Genomic DNA, 20,706 nt, shown 5'->3' with positions numbered 1-20,706 from the left:
GCGTGTGTGTAACTTACTTTCTTTGCATCTCACTCGTACTGGCATATTAGTGCGAGCGAGATGCATAAAAAGTAAGTTACGAAGACGTTAGCGTCGCTAACTTAGCGAATATGTCAATGTCAAACTCGTGGTAAGGCTACACTTGCACTACATCAAATTGGCGGTGTTCGGAAGCAAATGCTCGAGTTACTTTAGAAAACACCGAAATCACTTTACACGTGCCTTTAAAAACTGAGGAGTTCCCTCAATTCCTCATGGATTCCATCATCAGACCAGAACCAAAAATAATACGGAAACACCTTGGAGGCAACTCCTTCCAAACAAAAAAAGAATTACTCAAATCGGATCACAGGTGCCGGAGTAATCGCTGAACATACTACATTTAATAAATCATCATCATTATCATCAAAACAATCATCATCATCAGGTCTACTTCATCAAAGTGGTGATTTTCGGGAGAAAATGCTCGAGTTGCTTAAGAAAACACCCAAATCACCATGCATGTGCCTTTAAAAATTGAGGAGTTCCCTCAATTCCTCATGGATCCCATCATCAGAACAGAACCAAATTAAAATGGAACCAACTCGGAGGTAGCTCCTTTCAAACAAAAAAAGAATTACTCAAATCGGACTACGGATGTCGGAGTAATCGGTGAACGTAGAAAAAAAAAAAATAGCCACAACCGAATACAGAACCTCCTCCTTCTATGAAATGGAAGTCGGTTAAAAAGGTGCCTACTGCCTCTTCTTAAATGTATTGTATTTGTTTTTGTTGCTCGTATTGTGTTTTGAGGGCTTAATGAGACGATTTGAGAACTCGAATTACATTGCGGGTTTTGATCGGTCGGTTGAATTGGACGTAACCAAAAGTCCGCAATGTAGCTAAAATCGCATGCGAGTTCGCGCGGCGTCGAAATCAGCCCTAAGGCTCCGTACCTCAAAAGGAAAAAACCTTATAGGATTTTGATGTCCGTCCGTCTGTCTGTTAAGACCCTTAATCTTGGGAACACATGGAAGTATCGAGTTGAAATTAAAACCATATTAATATATCAATTATACATTCCCTTGAAGCTGTAAAAATTTCAAAGTGCTTTAACCCTATTTAAGTATTATTTCGTTTGGTTTTATCTCTTTACCTATCTATCGTTTTACCCTTATAGGCATGTACAATAATTAAACTCATTTAACTATATTTTTTTCAAAAAGTCCTTGATATTTAACATACCTACTACAGACATTGAATGCTTTGGTCAAGTGACTGCTGCACAATTTGAAAGGCAATCGGCATTGAAAGGATCAATTTTTGTCGAATAGTTAGGGTCTCGAACACGGAACGAGCGTGGTGGACTGGCGGCGGATCGATGTCGGGCGCGCGCGGGACGCTCGCTGGGATGGGGCGGCGCCCGACTTTCGCCGCGCTATTAATAGCATTCAAGCCGCTGACCTATTTCGCTGCAGCAACGCGGAGGAAGGTCACGGATTCAGCCTATTCTCTGTCGACGCCGCGGCATTGTCTTCATCGCCGAACTGCAACTCTAATTAAAGTTGTTCACATTGTTCTGTTGTCACTTAAAACGTTCGTTAATCTTTTCGTATATTTTTGTAGAAAAATGGCTATCCAGTTTAATGTTCCAAGTATTTTTAAATCAACAGGTATCTATCTATAAGTAAGGTTGCCCAGTAATTATTTAATGAGTAAGCGTCTAATTACCAACAGGGCACCTTAGGTTAGTCCAGTAAATACATTAAGTTTTACTAGTAAAACTTTCGTGGTGTTCGAGATAATCGAACTTTTCTAGCCAGCCTAAGGTGCCCTGTCGGTGGTTAGAAAGTTATCCATTAATTACCGGGCACCCTGTGTATACATATGTATGTACTTATATAATGTGTAGGATACCTAAGTAACAAACAACCCGTTACGCTTAAAATATGTCATGAGATCAAACATGTATATGTACTCGTAAAGAGATAAAAATACTTAGGACATGTCATCCAGTTCATAAATAGATATGTATGTAGTTGTGATTGAACGAAGGTCATACTCGTAGATAGGCTTATGTATACATACGTAGACGTATAAAACATTGTAAAAGAAATATGGGAATAATCATCATAGAATCATCTTGAGGGGTTATTAAGATGATACGTTGGCATTGTATTGCCTCACTTCTGTGCCTCACTCGTGCCCACACGTGTGCGGTGCACCGCGTGCGTCGCCGTCGCCGCTGACTTCCACGTGCCCGATACCGTAAACAATAACAAAGCCTCTTTGCCCTCCTATCACATTATAATAAGTGAGAACCTTCGATGCCCGATACGAACTCAATACGTACACTAACCAACAATCTAATTTATAAATATATATTTATTAAATTTAATATCTAAACTGTCGTGAGTGATACTAACATTAAGCTAATGTTACGGTGTAACTCACAACATGCAGATATATATAAATAAATATTACATGCTGTCCGTAACTAACCCAGCTTCCGTCCGTGTTTACCCCAAGAGGTATGGGTAATTACGACAGACAACATTTTGATTTTGAATTAATACTCATAATTGTTGATTGAAGTCGTGTAAGAGTTTATGTTGATTTGGTGGGTGTATAACCGGAGTTTAATTATTAATATAGACTGATTGCTAATAATAGTTAATAATATAGAAGTTGTACATTATTTTCTTTGAGCGTCCGCAATTCCCCCATCCTCCCTTATTGCACAGGTCGCACTATTGACTAATAATCGTAACACATCGTAAATTTTATAGCACGGTACAATTTTATAGCACGGTACAATTTTATAGCACGGTACAATTTTATAGTACGATTTGACTAATATATGTATTATTACCAGACATCGTAAACTTTATAGCATTTTTGGTGCACCAGAGTTTATTAAGTCGGATACATTCCACGACTGTTCCCTTTTCGCACAGACTATACTTGTAAATAATAAAAAATAGGGTACGTCCACTTCAAAAAATATCCCTACAGACAAAGTGCCAAAAATATGTATACACTACCTTAATACATGGGCAATAAGTGTATACATATTTTTGGCACTTAGCCCGAATCGATATTTTAGACGTGACTCTACATCTATTTAAGTAGCTATTAAATTAAGTTCGTTAGCGTCACTGCGTTAAGAGTGAGATTAATGGCTGACCATCGGGCGGTAGCTCATAACGCAATTTTTTCAGTAAGTTCAGTAGAAAGCGGTACCTATCGTTGGAAATCACGTTTGTTGTATGGGAGCCCCACTTAAATATTTTCATAATGTATTCTGTTTTTAGTAAGTATGTAGGGTTATTCGCAGATGGTCTAGAACGCAAAATGACTAGTGTAATATTTTGCTTATATAACTTATAACTAGTCTACATCACAAACGGTCCAGAACGCAAAATGCCTACATAATTTTCGTCGTTTTATCTTTACGTTAGCACAGATTATATAATAGTTCTTACGAACAGATACTTATCTCTCAAACAAAACGCAAATACCTACCGTTTTGATACCTACACAAAAATACAATGGAGTGACCTTCAACGCGCCGCTCCCCGCACCTCGCGCACCGGCACTACGCTAGGGTTGCTGACGCTTCGAAATGATAAATAAATACCTACTTAAACAGCGGAGTGAAATAAAAGGAAAGCTAAATCTTAAATTATACCTAATATTCCAATTATGCGTTAGTGTTTGCGAAATAGTCATTTTAAAAGGTCATATGTCCCTGCAGTAACCGCACTGTTTACGCCGTTTTATAAACCGCGCAATAATCCCAGCAAGAAATAGTTTTAAAACTTCGTGTAATTTAAAACCAGATAGAGATTAATGTTACACTACGTATATAAAGAAAAATAATAGAAACCCCATGAATTAATTATAAGTTATCATCATCAGTATTTAAGAGCTATGCTCTTGTCGGTGGAGTAATCGCCACTCTTCGTTTTGCTGGGCCAGCCTTTTAATTCCCTCGTACGACACGACAGAAACTTTTTCTTTTATTTGGCTGAGATATGTGAGCCTGGGCCTTCCTCTGCCTCTTTTCCCCTCAATCTTGCCCTCCAGGATGTTTAAAAAGAATCTGTCGTGCCGTATCAAGTGGCCAACCATCTTGCCCCTTCTGTTAGCTATTGTGTCTAACAGGCATCTCTTCTCTCCTGCCATGCTCAGGACCTCTTCGTTCGTCTTCCTTTCTGTCCAGCTAATCCTTAGCATCTTCCGCCAACACCACATTTCAAAGGCCTCCAATCGCTCTCTGTCCCGTTGTGTTAGCGTCCACGTCTCGCACGCATATAAAGCGACACCTTAACTAAGCGTTTTTTGACATTCTTCGAGATGTGTGCTTTGAGCAGGTGTTTTTTGCTATTGAATGCTTTTTTAGCCATTGCAATCCTCTGCTTGATGTCCGCGGTACATCTGGAGTCATTGGTAATAATACTTCCTAGGTATTTATATTGTTGAACTTGTTCTATTGCTGTGTTCTGTAGTAATATTGGATTGTGTAAAGATTGGTGTTTAGAGATGGTCAGAATTTTGGTTTTCTTACAGTTTATTTTGAGTCCGAATTGTGTGAAAATATCATTCATTTCTGAAACTAATAACTGTAGTTTGGAGTTAGTTTCGGCAAAAGCCGCAATGTCGTCAGCAAATCGGATAAATTGAATTTTCTCCCCATTAAATGTCACTCCCATAAATCTGACTTTACTATTTCTTGAATGGCATGTTCTATGAAAATGTTGAATATTAGCGGTGAGAGTGGACACCCCTGTCTTACTCCTTGGTTTATTTTGGCTTTCTCTCTCTCTCTTCTCCTATTTCGATGATTGACTCTTGATTTTTGTATAGTTGTAATATAATTTTTCTATCTATGTAATCGAGTCCAACTTCACTTCATTATAAGTTAACCAGAGCAAAAATGAGTAGGCACTTTCCGGTGTAAAGTTAACTTACTGTCGTTAAAATAAACATTTACCAAAATAAATTAAAAATTTGCTACCTATTTCAAATAGTTAGATATCTAAAACTATACATTTGTCATACATAATAAACATTACATGTTTAATGAAAGAAATTCAATAGTAGGACCTACTACGTAGCTTGTAACTATCGTAAAAATTGACAGTACGGCGCGTGGTGACGTGCGTACGTGAGCGCGTGTGGCAACCCACTGGCTTGCTTTTCTACCGTGAACGGGAGCAGCTTCGTAGGTATAAATCCGAGCTCGCGCGGAGAGTTCCATAGGCCTGACGTTAGCGATGTTGACTATTCTCTGCTGTTTGGCCTTCGGCCATTTGAAGATAACTAACGAACCTAACCTAGCCTAGTGATATAAAAAAGTGGTCATTTTGCGTTTTAGACCGTCCACGACTATACCAGTATTTGTTGTTCAAATCACTGTTCATAGTTCAATCACCTATCACGGTTCATGAGTCATGAGGTACAGCCTGGTGACAGACAGACAGACAGATACTGGAGTCTTAGTAATAGGATCCCGACTTTGCCCTTTGGGCACGGAACCCTAAACATAGTAAAAAATAGCGTATAGTTCAAAATCCATCCTGAATAAGGACGTGACGACCTCAAACTCGTATTCGTACGTAACGCCAACAATCTTAAACAGAAAATGCACTGCTTTCTGAGTTAATTTTGTTACTCGAGTAAATAATAAATTGCGAGCGACGGCGGCCGAGCGCCCATCGCGATGTCGCAAATGAAAATGGTTCAGTGATTCTCGAGATAAATGTGACTCCGCGGAAAGGAAAAAATATTGCCTTTCATTATATTACCTTTGATGACCTTATTGTTAATCAGAGATGGTTTTTTTATCTGTAAGAATGCTAGCTAGTTATAATTCGGGTAGGTATGGGTATGGATAGTTAGCTGATTTAAACAAATAATTGGTCCTATCCAAAGTTTGACCAAGCAATTAAAACGCACCGTCACCAGCAGAAATAGCCTAATAATTATATCCTACGCAGGATAAGTTAAGTGATAACTGTAATTTAAAAAAACTATAAAAAATAATTTAGTAAGAAGACACCAAGGGATCTACGTTAATTTTATTTTCAGACTCACATAAATAAGTACAAGCTTTCATTGCTGTCTGTACTACCCCAAAAACAATTAGCCAGCTTATTATGGATAGCTTTATCCATCTTCATCCACGTGATAAAATAACTGTCACTGTTTAACTCCGTGGGATAGAAAGTGACGGACACCGTTTTATCACGCTGTCACGTAGACAAGAAAGACCATCATATCCGTACAGGTCGCGTTGTTTTATCACTTATCACAGATTTCCTATGATCAGCTCGATGGTACCGAAGCGTATTTAATATTGCAATGTCGCCCAACATACATTATACGTTATATGCAAATTACTCTGAATAATGAATTAGACCCTAAATCATTTCTCTTTCTTTGGATGTTAATTATAAAATGTAGTATGTATAGGTATATGCAAAGAAAACTGAATGAAAATTTCATGGTGCTATTTACTTTTGGTTTTTAAATGTCGAGTCATTTTGCATTTGATTTGAACTGTAGATATATAGGAAAATCATTCGCAGTGGCTTAAAATATAACATAACCCACAATTACTAATAGGTACAATCATTGTTTACAATATCAATGTAGAATATTATTGAAAAAACAGTCCGCCCTCGAAGAAGAAGAAGCTCGAAGGAATTTGAAGCATGGAAGCGAGAGGGCGCACTCCGCGGCTTACACGTTCCGAGTTGTAGATATTGAATGGTGTAAAGCAGCGGTCTGCAACCAGCGGCCCACGGGCCGCATGCGGCCCTCCAACCTCTCGCTTGCGGCCCGCGAGCCTCCCTGGCTATTTTGTATGTAATACTGACGAACGAGAATGACTGCTAAAGTCAGAAATATTACCAAAGTGCGGCCCGCGTCATCTTCGTTAACTACTATGTGGCCCTTAGCTGCTAAAAGGTTGCCGACCGCTGGTGTAAAGCACTCACCCTGAAACTCCTTCCTGGCCGTGCTGACCGAGGTGACAATGTTGGCGACGTGGCCCAGCACGGTGGCGAACAGCAGCAGCCCGAACAGCAGTTGCGCGATTACGAACACGTACTCGCCTTTGCTGCGGGGCCGCGGCAAGTCTCCTGCACACGTTCAAATTTTATATTAAAAAAAATAAGTTTTTGGCAAAGTAAACATGTTTGGTACTAGCTTTTATTGCTGACAGTACTTTTCTCTCCGCACTTCCGCAGGCAACTAACGGATGACTCATGTTAGACCGGGCCGTGTCCTGGCCGGAGCTTTCGGCGCATCGTTTTTTATGGAAAGCATCACGCGATCGCCTGTCATGTCATAGAAAAGTAAGTGCTGCAGGCTCCGTCCCGGACACGGCCCGGTCTAACGTGAGTCATTCTTAATACTCATCAGGCAATTCTATTGTTTGAATGATTTGCAGTAGGTTCAGAGAGCGAAGTTTTTTAAAAACTGTACCGCTTTTTTAAATCACAATACGGTTGCCAAACTTTTAATTAGCAATTTTAAGGATTACCTTTAGTGAATTTATAGATTAGAATCTTGAATTTTTGACTTTCGCTCGATAGAAATAAATCACGAGTATAGGTCTAAACACCCTTTAAAAAATTGTAACAATTTATGCACAAAAGCTCTCGCTCGCACACGCTTACACTCAGTAAGAGTGACAGAAGAACACGAACCTACGAGGTCTTAAGTATATGTAAAAATTATACAATTTGTATATGTAGCTAGATTTAGTCCCACATCTAAGGAAAGGTCAGGTGGGGTAAGGGAAACATACTTTATTTCTCTGCTTTAATGACAACTTTTACAGTGCCTAATTAAAAAGGTAAAAGAAAGGCGCTCCACTTCACATAAATAATCTTTAATAGAAAAAAAACTGACTTCTCAAAATAGTTTGAAATGCCTTTAAAAATTATTGGGTGGTATTTAACTGATCACCAGATATAGTAATAGTAATCCACTTCGTCACCTTTTTCTGGTAGCATATCTCGGTTCTTTAAGGGTCGCAGTACTAACCTAATCTAACCTTACCTACTTTTCTACAATAGTAACATTTCGTTTCTCTAAGGGTCGCATTTCTATCCTAACCTAACCCACAAAATCGAAATCGCCAAACTATGCGTCGTTGAAGAGTTCTGTTCTGATCATCATCAGCGGTTCTACTTCATCGAATGTGACAGTTTTTAGTGAAAATGCTTGATTTTCTGATACAAATACAAAAATCGCTATACGCATGCCTTTAAGATTTGAGGAGTTCCCTCGATTCCTCATCAGAACTCGAGCCTGACAAAAATGTGCCTTTAAAACTTAACTTGCTTAACAAACATAACAAAGAGGACAAATCGCCCAACGTGAACTATCCGTCGTTGAAGAGTTCCATTCTGATCATCATCATCAGCAGTGAATGTAATATATGCTTGATTTGTTGATAAAAGTACTAAAATTATTATTTGTATGCCTTTAAGATTTGAAGAGTTTCCTCAATTCCTCATGGATCCCATCATCAGAACTGGGTTTTGACAAAAACGGGACCAATCAAAATAAGAATTTTCAAAATCGGTCCAGTAATGACGGAGATATGGAGTAACAAATATTTAACTGTCATATAAATTAGAAAGTAGAATTCCCTAACTTACCCAGATAATATTTGCGTAACGGCACGAAATCTAGCCCTCAGTTATCTCTTTGAAAAATCCACCCAGTATTGTGAAAATGGATGTTTATCCCTTGAGAACAGTTACTGCCATAGCAGCTGGGGTACACTCGTGTACACATACTCGTGTACACTGGAAGACAGATTGCCACCCGCGATGAAAGGCACAAGTAGGTCGCGCAATATCATATCCATTCTTATGGAACACGTTTAATACACAAAAAAATAATATTAAGGAAAAATGAGAACATTAACGTCCCATTTAGTTTACAAATAACATTAAGGGTCGGTTGCACCAAACTGTTCGTATCGTTAAAGAGTTCGCTAAATTGTTATATGTATACGGAAAGTTTCATAGTAAAGCGCCGACCGCGCCCGCTGTCGTTGATCAGTTTGTCAAATGTGGTTGGTGCAATTGGCCCTAAGTATTGTTAACTGATTTACATCTAATCAATCGTTCGTAAGTGGTTCTTAGGTAGGTGCCAACTAACAGGCGCTACTCGTAATATAAATGACAAACATAGACATGTGTTGTTTACATTTTAGGGCTCCGTTGTCAACTGCGGCTGATCCAAAAAAACGATAACTATACGGTGTAATCCCCTGTTTATTTAGGGGACGCCTTACACAGATAAGCCTAGTCCCGAACCAACCAAAACTTGTATTAAGGGTGCTAGGATTAAAAATAGTGTAAATAAATTTGCCATATAATTTAATTATACTTATTACACACGGACAGAAAGCCTGACCGCAGAAACCACAATTAACGAAGCTGTGGTTAATATAAATCGAATAATGACATAATATTTTCAATAATATTAATATCCATTATACGTTTGTATGGAAAAGCGATTTCGCGCAGTCATCTACTTTAGTACTAGATAATGAAACCAATCGCTTAAGAGTCCGCAGCAAGCTCGGCCGAATTTCACCTTCCCATACAAACTGAGTTTTGTTCTCATTATAAAACTACGTGTTGGATTGTAATGAAACTTACATACAGAGGTATATCTATGCCTGGAATTAGTTTATATTAGCTCCAGTTTATAAAACAAACGAAATAGAGCAAAAACAAGTTAGGGCAGACCCGAGACGCATATGTTAAAGGAAACTTGCATAATAAAATACAAGTACCTACATATGTAATAAATATTACTCTCTTTACTTTTACTTTGTACGTTGTTTCATAAACTTTTGAAACAGCTAATTAAAAAAAACGTTTTTCTCTTTTATAACCACTAAAATTAAAAAGTCTCTTATCTTTTTTCCCGCAGGGATATACCACTAGGGAAAAAGGATAACCTAATTTTTTTAATTATTGTAAAAGTTTTAGTTTGTTTGTCACAACTTGCCGCCCCTAATTTTTTGCCGCCCTAGATACGTTATAGTTTAGATATCAACTAGTTCTCTTTTGCAGCGCAATTCGGGCAACCAATGTCACTTTTACGTTAGATAGAGTAAGATTTCTATTAGATGTGAATTAGATCTCTAAGTCATATCCGTGGAAATCGTTCAAGTATATCTCAAGAATCGCGCAAATGTCAAATTTGACAGGTTAGATCTTAAACATATCGTTATCGTATCTTGGTGATGTCTAATAGATGGCTATTTCAAAATCCGAATCGGGCCGTTAATCTGTGCCCTAGGTTCGGGCCTTCTGGGCCTTAGGGCAAATTCGCCACTGAGTGAAACTTTACAAACATTCTGCTATACGTATGTAATGCAACTCGTCTGCAGCTAATAGTACCTACTCGTAGGGTAATAGATAAGTGTTTGCGCGAGCTAGCTTTCCGCATCTCGACGTCATAGTCTCAGTAGAAGGCTGTTTTAGATAATGCTGTATTGGTTTTGTGTGTGAAATGCGCGTTGGGAGAGCTAATTGATTATTATTATAATCAATGCAATGACATCGCACGCGGTAACAAAAATGAGAACTTTCGTGAGCTCTAATTTTATGAAAATCTTGTATGTAGCCAATGTAACACTAGATACGAGTAGGGTGATTAACTGATTAAATCAAGAGTCTGTTCAATTGATGCCCACTTGTAAACCCCTTGCATTCAAGCTCATTTTGGGCTCACTTTGAAAGTGACACTTGCTGAGAGTTTACTTACTTATAATATAATTTCACTCAGAGAAGATGATTCTGAATATAAAAAAGGATATTCTTACATTTTCCGTCGCCGATTATTTTAATAAAGAGAATAAACAATAAAAATAAATAAAATTAAATAGTTTTTCTTTTAATTTAAGCTGCATGTGATTGTTAATAAATCTCTCTTTGTAATTACCATGTATGTTGTGGAAATGAATAAAGTGTTTATCTATCTATCTAATAATTAAGTTAATCGAGTTCTCGATTTTATGAACGTTCTCGGCTTTGTATGGGGAATGTTCTCGCTCGAGAATAGTTCCCATAATAAACGGAGAACGTTCTCGATAACGGCACAACTATACCTGTAGGGCCACCTCATGATTTCAACCCTTTGAACAAGCAAAATACCTACTAGCCAACGAGCCGTACCACTCAGTTAAACCCTACACCATTTTGTAACAAAGGAATGGAATGGAGAGTGCGGTTGGTTATGTTAAGAGCGACCGGAACGGTGTTCTGAAAGGTCGTAAGTTCGAGTCTTGCCAAAAGTGGTAAATTTATCCATTATTCCTTTCACATAAAAAAATCGTATACCTACCTATTGTGATAATAGGAGAAGGCTATAATCTGGATTTGTTAGGGACATATCTGCCAGTGTCAGAAGTGAATTTTTTCTCCCAAAACGTCACTTTAAACACAATATAACCAATCCAGATCATATTAATTTACAATTTGTTATTACAAATCTATCAAGTTTACATCTTAAACTCTATTTTTGTTATGTATCGCAAATAAGCTGTAAACGTGTACGCAAGTGAATTAAAAGCATGAGCGGGTGCTGCCTTAGGAAATTAGTATAGAAAAACTCCTACGCGCGGTTAAAGCAAATAATCTTATGTGCTCCATCTAGTTAGCAAGTGATCTGCAATGGGCGCAGAGTGCATTTAGCCAGTAGACAGTCGCCACCACAAACTTCATTGCACAAACCAGTTTATGAACACACGCAAACGAAAGTCCCTGACGTCGACGACGGACGTCACGCCGACAGAACAAAGTGCCCCACAAGGTCCTCTTACATCGATCTTTTCTTTTAGTATTAAGGTTTTAGCATATAATATGTTATCATGTGTGCATATAATGGGCCCGATTCGGATTTTGAAATAGACATCTATTAGACATTACCAAGATACGATAACGATATGTTTAAGATCTAATCTGACATTTGCGCGATTCTGGAGATACTCTTGAACGATTTCCACAGGATATGACTTACAGATCCAATTCACGTCTAATAGATATCTTACTTTATCTAACGTAAAAGTGATATTGGTTGCCCGAATTGCGCTGCAAAAGAGAACTAGTTGATATCTAAACTATAACGTTTCTAGAATGGATCTAGTACGTGTCGTCTCTTGTGAATATCTTGAAGTTCGAATACGGCAGAATGTGTATGTGTGTGTTGTTATATGCATAAATCGGGGTTTTTGGTGCCGGTATGATTTCGTGTAGGTATTTATAACTGTGTGTATTGTAAAAGAATTACCAAACTATGAATTAAAAATAGCTCCAAAATGTGGTTAAAAATGTTAAAATAGTATCGGTTTTTACAGTATTTACCTATTTTTGACTAGTGTTAAACACCAAACCCGCCGCACCAAAAACCCCGAAGTACCTACTATGTGTTATGCTGTTAATGTTTTAATTAACATTAACGAAAACTGATATGTAGGTATGTATAAAGGAAGTGAATTTGTTTAACCTCACTTGTTACATTTCTATTAAAAATAAATTGGTTTGAGTTATCGTAAAAAGTAAAAAAGATTTAGTAGATTATTAGACTGTTTAGGAAACTAGAGTATGACAAAAAAATGCATTCGTACAATAATAGGTAAAGATTTACAAATTCTATTGGATGAAACAACCAAACAAAACGAATAACTTTTCATCTGTATAATAATAATTTGCCGTGTTATTATATTAAAAACCGGTTTATCAATATTGTTTACAAACTGTCAACCGTCAGCATCATAACAGCAGTGCGGTAATTTCCCGAAAGTAGGATAATTGGCTTTCTCCTAATTAATGATAAATCATTTCGATATTACTTTAATAATTCCATTTATTTTACCATTTTTTGCGACCGAGAACGTGCTTGAAATATGCGGTTTATATAATATTTGTATAAGGTGGTAACTTATTAGTTGCAGATATTTTTACAGCTAATAGTACTCGATTCCTGGAGTATATTTAAGTATGAAACACTATAGATTTTACGATGTTTTTTGGAGCAAAAAAAAAATTCTACGTAAAAACACCCTGTTAACCGACGTCAAAGATATGTTTACACTTTTGCACCTTACTCCTTTGTAATAAGGCGAAAAGGGTAAACATATCTTTGACGTCGACTGTACCCGTTTACCTAACACCTAACTGTCTGGCCACTTCACAATAAATCAAATACTTGACTGTCAATATCATGTTATTTGCCGTCTGATTGTGTCGTTTGCAAAATTTTATTTTGAAATCAAAGGATGATTAAATGCAGATGGTGATTATTTTTAGACAGAATTATAATTAAATTTTTGTTCGGTAAATGAAAACAAAAAAAAATATTAAATATTCTTAATTTATATATAAAGTTAATCGTTTTAAATAAAGTAAAGTATCATCTGTTAAAATACCTGCAACTAATAAATGAACAGCTTTATACATATGTATAATAATATTAACAACGATTGATATTGCATGATCACTATGATCAGTCATACTTACGAGTAAAGCAGGCTTGTCAATAATGTCAATGTTACTCAATTACAATCGCAATTAATCGAATCGGTTAGTATAAAGTCTGGCGGCTACCGAATGTACCTATGCGATAATATTCTTTTCTCAAACATGCAATGAAATATTGATGTTATGTTCCTTATAATAGGCTGCGAAGTATGACGTTTCAGGTGCGGCTAGGACAAAAGGTAGATAATGGACTTTCATACTAATCTTGCAGGCCTAGGCCGGCAAAGTCCTCTTTTTTAATTTTCATTTCACAGATATTTGTGACAAAGCATCGTGGCATTCATCCATTAAAAAAAAACTAGAGGCAGTATTCGCTTTATGGTTCGTAATGACACTCTGCCACTACGCCTGTAAAAAAAACAAAAAACAATGTTTGCTATAATTTGGAGTTTTATTTGTATAAAATCAACATGAATTTCATATATAATACATTATTAACCAAATTCTATAATTTTAAATTATAAATTTAACTACACAAATAAAAACATTTAAAATATTTCATCTAAACGTTAGCGGTAAAAAGGTCTACTCAAACACGCGTAGTTATTTTTTTTTTTAATTGTTATGGAGGTAAAGTGTAAAGTTGAAAAATGTTCATTCTGTTTTATTGCATTTATGGTGCGTTGTTGATTTTTTTACTATAATATGAGTTCCGACGAAATAATGAAATTAATATTAATTGTAATCGTAGGTGTTGGCAGCGTAAGCGGAATTGATTTTAAATAACTTGCTGCCTCTACCGCCAAGTCAAAGACGAAGTATGTATGTATATGGTTGCTTATGGCAATTTTATTATTTGAGAAACTAAGAAAAATGGCTTACAGTTTATTAGAAACAGTTTTGTGGCATATTTTAAATGAATGTAACTACAAATTCGTCAACACTGTGGAAATTATACTTATTTAAGTACTCCATGCATAAAGCAACGATGTATATGAAACATGATATCAACATGAAAGACTATGTAAACTTATGTGACGAAAACGACAGTCAGATGGATACAAGGCGAAAAAATCAAAGATACATGAAAGTATACGGGTAGTAAATATACACGACTCGTGTATTTAAAACATACGCGTGATAATGATATAGGTACGTGTTGGTTATATTTTGGGTGTAGTTTACTTTTAGTTTTTTCTATACATAAATAAAACTTGGTTTTCGTGGATTTTTTATTTTATTTATTTCATTGCATGTTTGAGAAAAGCACTATACATACCTTGGCGGGAAATGGGGTTGCCCGCGCTCAGACCTATCCGGCCTCGCTTCGCTCGGCCGTCTATATGTCTTCGGCCGGCAACCCCTTTCGTCCCGGCCTCTGTAGTAATGTACTATTTTGTTAGTCTTGTTTGCATGTCTATTACATATTATTATAAAATCGCAGACAGTGTTACAATTTACATAATAAATTAAACAATATCATGGAAGCTCTTCTGATAACAGTGATAACATTGACCCTACGAGTATAATAAAATACAGTATTTAAGGCAATGTTAACGGCTTTGTAATACCTAGTATACATGCATATTGCATAGTTGTGTACCTAGTTAATTTATAATGAACGCACGTTCCGCTCAACCTACCGTCAGCCGTATTCGAACAATGAGATACGTCAAATAGTAGATATTGAAACGACATGGATCGGATATGTCAGTGTCAAACAAGTGTATACAGCAACAATATTCATAATGCAGTTATATAAGAGATATAACTGAGAGAGATATAAATGAGAAATAACTGAAATAAATAAACAAATTTTCTATGAATAGGACCATACACAATTACACAGACAGAAAAATGAAAGCGTCTCACAATCAGCGAACTGATATACATGGAAGTATTCTGTCCGCTCAGTTATGACCCAACGTAAACTATTCGATTGTAGGCGGTGCTTACAAACTATTCGATTCGCAACTTCAGTTCGTCCGAGATGACAGTCAGTGACGGATGGCTAAATTGATTTATAAAAACAACGTTTTTTTGTAATTAAAAATGTCTTCATGTGTCGTGAAGTAGTGAAGAAGTTATTTTAGTTTATACCAAGGATAGTGGAATCACTTTTCACTATATATCTCTGCTTGTAGTAAACAGATAACTTCAGTAAAATTTGGAATAAACATGACGATTTGTTTTCAATACTACCGTGCTAAGCTAAAACGTAACAACTGCATACGACTTTCATAACAACATACGACTTTTTAAATTGCGAGGATAATAGGGATGGTGTTATGCCAAATGAAGTAGACTATTTTATTAACTTGTGCTTGGTTTAGGTATTTTCTATATAATTATAAATGTAGTAATGAATTCTTTCTTACAGATTTGTATTTTCCTTTTTTATTTCATGAGATGGAGCTGTAAAAAAACTACCTAATTATTTCAAATTAATAATCAAATTTGATATTATCATTTTACATTACTTTCCATTCAGATTCCCACAAGATGCCATTCGCAGAGATCTATGGAAAAAAGCTGTCCAATTAGAGAGACATGAAATTAAGTGGAGGCCTGGAAAGATATCTAGAATATGTTCTATTCATGAGATATAACTCGTGAGATAATCATACCCGGTCTCCTATATGTAGATACACTTCCACTGAATTAATTTAACAAATACACACATTATCTGAAAATGTTGATCATTCGAATCCACCCTCTACCGTCACATATATGTAGGTTCTCTCTCAAGCCATTTCCGTCAGTAGCAAAGAGCGGCAAATTTAGAAAATGTAAGCGCGCGAACGGGGGTGGTCCCATACAAAATTTTAATTTTGCACCTTTTTCTACTGACAAACTTGCTTCACCGGCTATATAAAATATTTCCATTGGAACTGAAAGTGGGGATTTATTGTGACTCCGCCTATTCAAATATTTTTGACCCGATTCGTGTACCCATGTAAATTTTGCAGGCTGTATAGCCAGTCCGAATTCTAAGATCAAGTTTACCATACATTTACAATGGCGTACTTGATCTTAGAAAAACGGACAGACTATACCTGAACGTGACTTCGCACTGCCATACAAATTGATAATAAAATATACAAAATATTTATTATAGCGGAATACATTTATACAACAATGATATATTTACTTATGTTGAGTTAGTCTGTCATTTCATAACAACATTTTAACTAGTTATCTTTTAATTTGCATTAAATTATTATACGTGAATTATTTGACTGGTTCTTCAATGTATGGCATAAACATATCCCTGTCCAAGTCATATTCTAATCAAATATGAACCGCAAACTCTCAGCGGCCAGTACGTACAGCAAGAAGGTTATTAGCGGATTAATGTCGCTGATTGGTAGTTATTGACGTTATATGCATTTCATCTACACTTAGCTATGTACCATTAGTGTAATAAAGATGACTATATATTTTGTTTACCAGCTTTGATTACAGGCTCTATAAACGCGTCGTCTTATTTAAATGTAGGCGTAATTTTGTATGTGTGCTAATTTGGCCCGAGAATTCGAACGGTAATGTTCCTAAAGGCGGTTTCCATACTAAATATATGCGTTCACTGCTCACAATCCATAACGTAGTTTTCTAACAATAGTGCAATACCTAACTATCCAGGTTACAAAAATGCTTTGTAGGTTTTTATTCCTGTAGGTACAGTCAGCTAAGAAAGTGGTTTACCACTTTTCGACTCTATCAATTAGATGATAGAGTCGAAAATTGGTAAACCAATTTCTTGGCTGACCGTACCTGCAGAGAGTGAAGAGTACGCCAACAAACCTATTTGGATTTAAAACAAAATTCAATCCACTTCTTTATTTCAATCCATTTAGATATGTATTTTTGTGAATATTGAACAGTCAAAATATTTTGGTGGCAACTACCGAGAACTGTTCTTCTCGTCTTTGACGACTGTAAATACTGCGAAAAAAAGAATCCCAATAGTTAGTACTAATTCACTTTGGTCACAAAAGAAAAAACACACACATTACATTACGCTACGCCGTGGCCCTATCGTGCTACGACGCGACTACGCCGTAGACGCAGTTCGTAGCCGGTCACTGACGATCTGCGACCTGACCGGCCCCATTTCACAAATTTTAGACATTTTAGATAAGAAACTAATTGAAACTACAATAGGTACCTACAGTAAATAAAACGGCCCATAATGATTTACCCCTTTTTATTGATATTCAGTGTAATTAGCATTGTAGTACCTATTCAACATTAATATACTTGAGTTTGACGGAGTAATCCTTACAACACAATTGGATCCAATAGATAAATGTCTAATGGAAATATATTAAAACTCAAAAAAAATGATTTATTATAACTATTATCTTAATTTCAGAAATTCAGATTATACCTAGATTCGAAGAAGTTCGATTTAACATTGAACAAAGAGTGGTTTTCGAGGTTTCAAATGTTTCATGTAATAGGGCGAAATGTACGGGCGGCCGATGTTTAACAAATACGATGAAATATACATAAATTATGTTGTAGTATTAATTATGCTGGCCCTTCCCTCTATCTTTTCTAATTACCTATACAAACTAAGTATGTCATTCAAGTGACGAGTTTTAAATCAATACACTCGTCTCGATTCGGTGAATGAATTGGAGATGCATACGAGATGAAATAGTAAATATATGTGACATTCCACGGCAAAAGGTACCTTATGGCGACTGGCGCCGCAATTCGGGAAATGAATTAGATTCACTAGATATGAAATAGTAAAGTTATGTGACGTTCCAAGACAAAAGGTACCTTATGGCGACTGGCACGTTAATAATAACGTACGCGCCAACCACCATAAGGTACCTTTACCCGTGGGACGTCACATATCTTTACTATATCGTATCTAGTTAATCTCTAATTCATTTCCCGAATCGCGCCGCCTGTCTAACTACTAAGCTTTTTCTTGTTGTGCACGCTAGATTGATTTGAAACAACGGAGCGCTTTTCCCCGGCAACGGCGTGAAGTAATTTAATCGATTCCTTTTAGTCGGATACATGTGTAGAGACGTGTTAGGGTTGATTGATCGAGAGCGCGAGATCGCAAGCACAAACGAGCCGCGCGACCCCAAAATGCATACCTACTCGATCCGTGTCGAAAGTGCTCCATTCGGGAAACCTGATCAATCTGATCATGGCCATTTCGTCAAATCGAACAAGCTTATACCACTAATATTCATAACGAAACAACTCGTTTCAATTTATCTCAATTTCGGACATCAATCTGTAGGCTAGGCACATGATTGGCGCGACAGCATCTCGCCGCGAGATAGACTACCCGTCTTTTTCTAACTGTATTAGTTTACAGGTACACAGGTTTACAGGTAGTCTACTATCTCGCGGCGAGATACAGTCGCGCCAATCATGTGCTAGCCCGGCTGATCACGGCCGTCCCGTCATATCGAGCAAGCTTACCCACTAATACCTAGTTTTAACGAAACCCAACCCACTCATTCGAATTAAATACTTATTCCCGATATGTGGGTATTGAATACGCCAGCGTTTCCTTTTAATTAGCTTATTAATTGAAAGGCAATCTCTTCAACCGATATCAATGTCAACTAACCGAGCGAAGTAAATAGGTAAGTCTGCAAATACTTTTGAAAATATCGACGTTGGGTAGCAAATCATATTAATTTTTGCAACCGGATTTTTAAACCTAATTTTAACCTGCTGAATCCGAACTTACCCGTTACCCACGTGAAATCTTTAACGGAAGTGAGATATTCAAGATGGCGATCTATAACCCTACATGGACACTAAAATGAGTTCCTTGTATGGAGACCCATAATTATTAAACCGCATTAAAATGCGAAATTCCTGTAAAAGTTAAGCCCTCATTATTCTATGTACAGAAGCTAATGAGTGTCATCGCACTCATCTGTATAGTACAGTCATTATAGATTTTGACCCGTGAATAATTAGTTCTTGGATTTTTTTTTCGTAGGTCCCTCGGGGGGGTCACTGGGAGTGTAAATTCAAAAAGTAGGCTTAATCAGGCTCCTGCGTATATTCAAAAAATGTTTTTTTTTCCAAAATAACGGTTTTTCTTCAATAACTCGGCCATTTTTGATTTTACAGTAAAACCGTAAGGACAAAAATTGTAGGAAATTTGATTCTCTACAAGTTAGTCCAGTCATTATATCTCAAAAACCGACCCTTCCCGTGAATAATCAGTTCTTGGATTTTTTTTCGTACTTCCCTCGGGGGAATCACTGGGAGTGTAAATTCAAAAAGTAGACTGTATCAGGGCCCTGTGTATATTCCAAAAACGGTTTTTCTTGAATAACTCGGTCATTTTTGATTTTACAGTAAAACCGTGAGGACAAAAATTTTAGAAAATTTTATTCTCTACAAGTTTGGTCCTCATAATTTTTCTTCTAGGATCGATAGTTTGGAAATAAAATTTGAAAAAAGCGACAAATTCAAAATATTTTCAACATTTCGTTTATTTTCAACTTTACGACATAAATGAAGAGGACTAAACTTGTAGAGAATCAAATTCTGAACAATTTTGGTTCCCACCTTCTTTCCCCCAAAATCGATATTTTAGAAATTAAACCTGAAAAACGCGACAAATTCAAAATATTATCATTATCTCCTATGTTCCACGCTTTACGGGATAAATGAAGGGAAACAAAGTTGTAGAGAATCAAATTCTGAACAATTTTTGTCCTCACGGTTTTACTGTAAAATCAAAAATGACCGAGTTATTCAAGAAAAACCGTTTTTCGAATATACACAGGACCCTGATTCAGTCTACTTTTTGAATTTACACTCCCAGTGATTCCCCCGAGGGACGTACGAAAAAAAATCCAAGAACTGATTATTCACGGGAAGGGTCGGTTTTTTGGATATAATGACTGGACTAACTTGTAGAGAATCAAATTTCCTACAATTTTTGTCCTTACGGTTTTACTGTAAAATCAAAAATGGCCGAGTTATTGAAGAAAAACCGTTTTTTTTGGAAAAAAACCATTTTTCGAATATACGCAGGAGCCTGATTAAGCCTACTTTTTGAATTTACACTCCCAGTGACCCCCCCGAGGGACCTACGAAAAAAAAATCCAAGAACTAATTATTCACGGGTAGGGACGGTTTTTTGGATATAATGACTGTACTAGTAACGGAGTTTTTTTTCTTCTTGGATAAGTATAATAATACA

The 20,706-nt window shown here is 36.6% G+C and overlaps 1 protein-coding gene across 2 annotated transcripts in view; it reads right to left on the bottom strand.

Moving 5' to 3' along the window:
* Positions 1-20,706, bottom strand: part of LOC134678338 (cyclic nucleotide-gated cation channel alpha-3) — a 55,422-nt gene that overhangs the window by 13,770 nt on the left and 20,946 nt on the right. For both annotated transcript variants that reach the window (XM_063536870.1, XM_063536869.1), the window contains exon 5: positions 6,984-7,127. In XM_063536870.1, coding sequence (XP_063392940.1) covers positions 6,984-7,127 — 144 coding nt within the window. The remainder of the gene's footprint in view (positions 1-6,983; positions 7,128-20,706) is intronic.

Source organism: Cydia fagiglandana, chromosome Z, assembly GCF_963556715.1.
Source record: "Cydia fagiglandana chromosome Z, ilCydFagi1.1, whole genome shotgun sequence".
NCBI lineage: Eukaryota > Metazoa > Arthropoda > Insecta > Lepidoptera > Tortricidae > Cydia > Cydia fagiglandana.
Note: the sequence above shows the minus strand (reverse complement) of the source record. Positions and strands in the feature narration are given on the sequence as shown.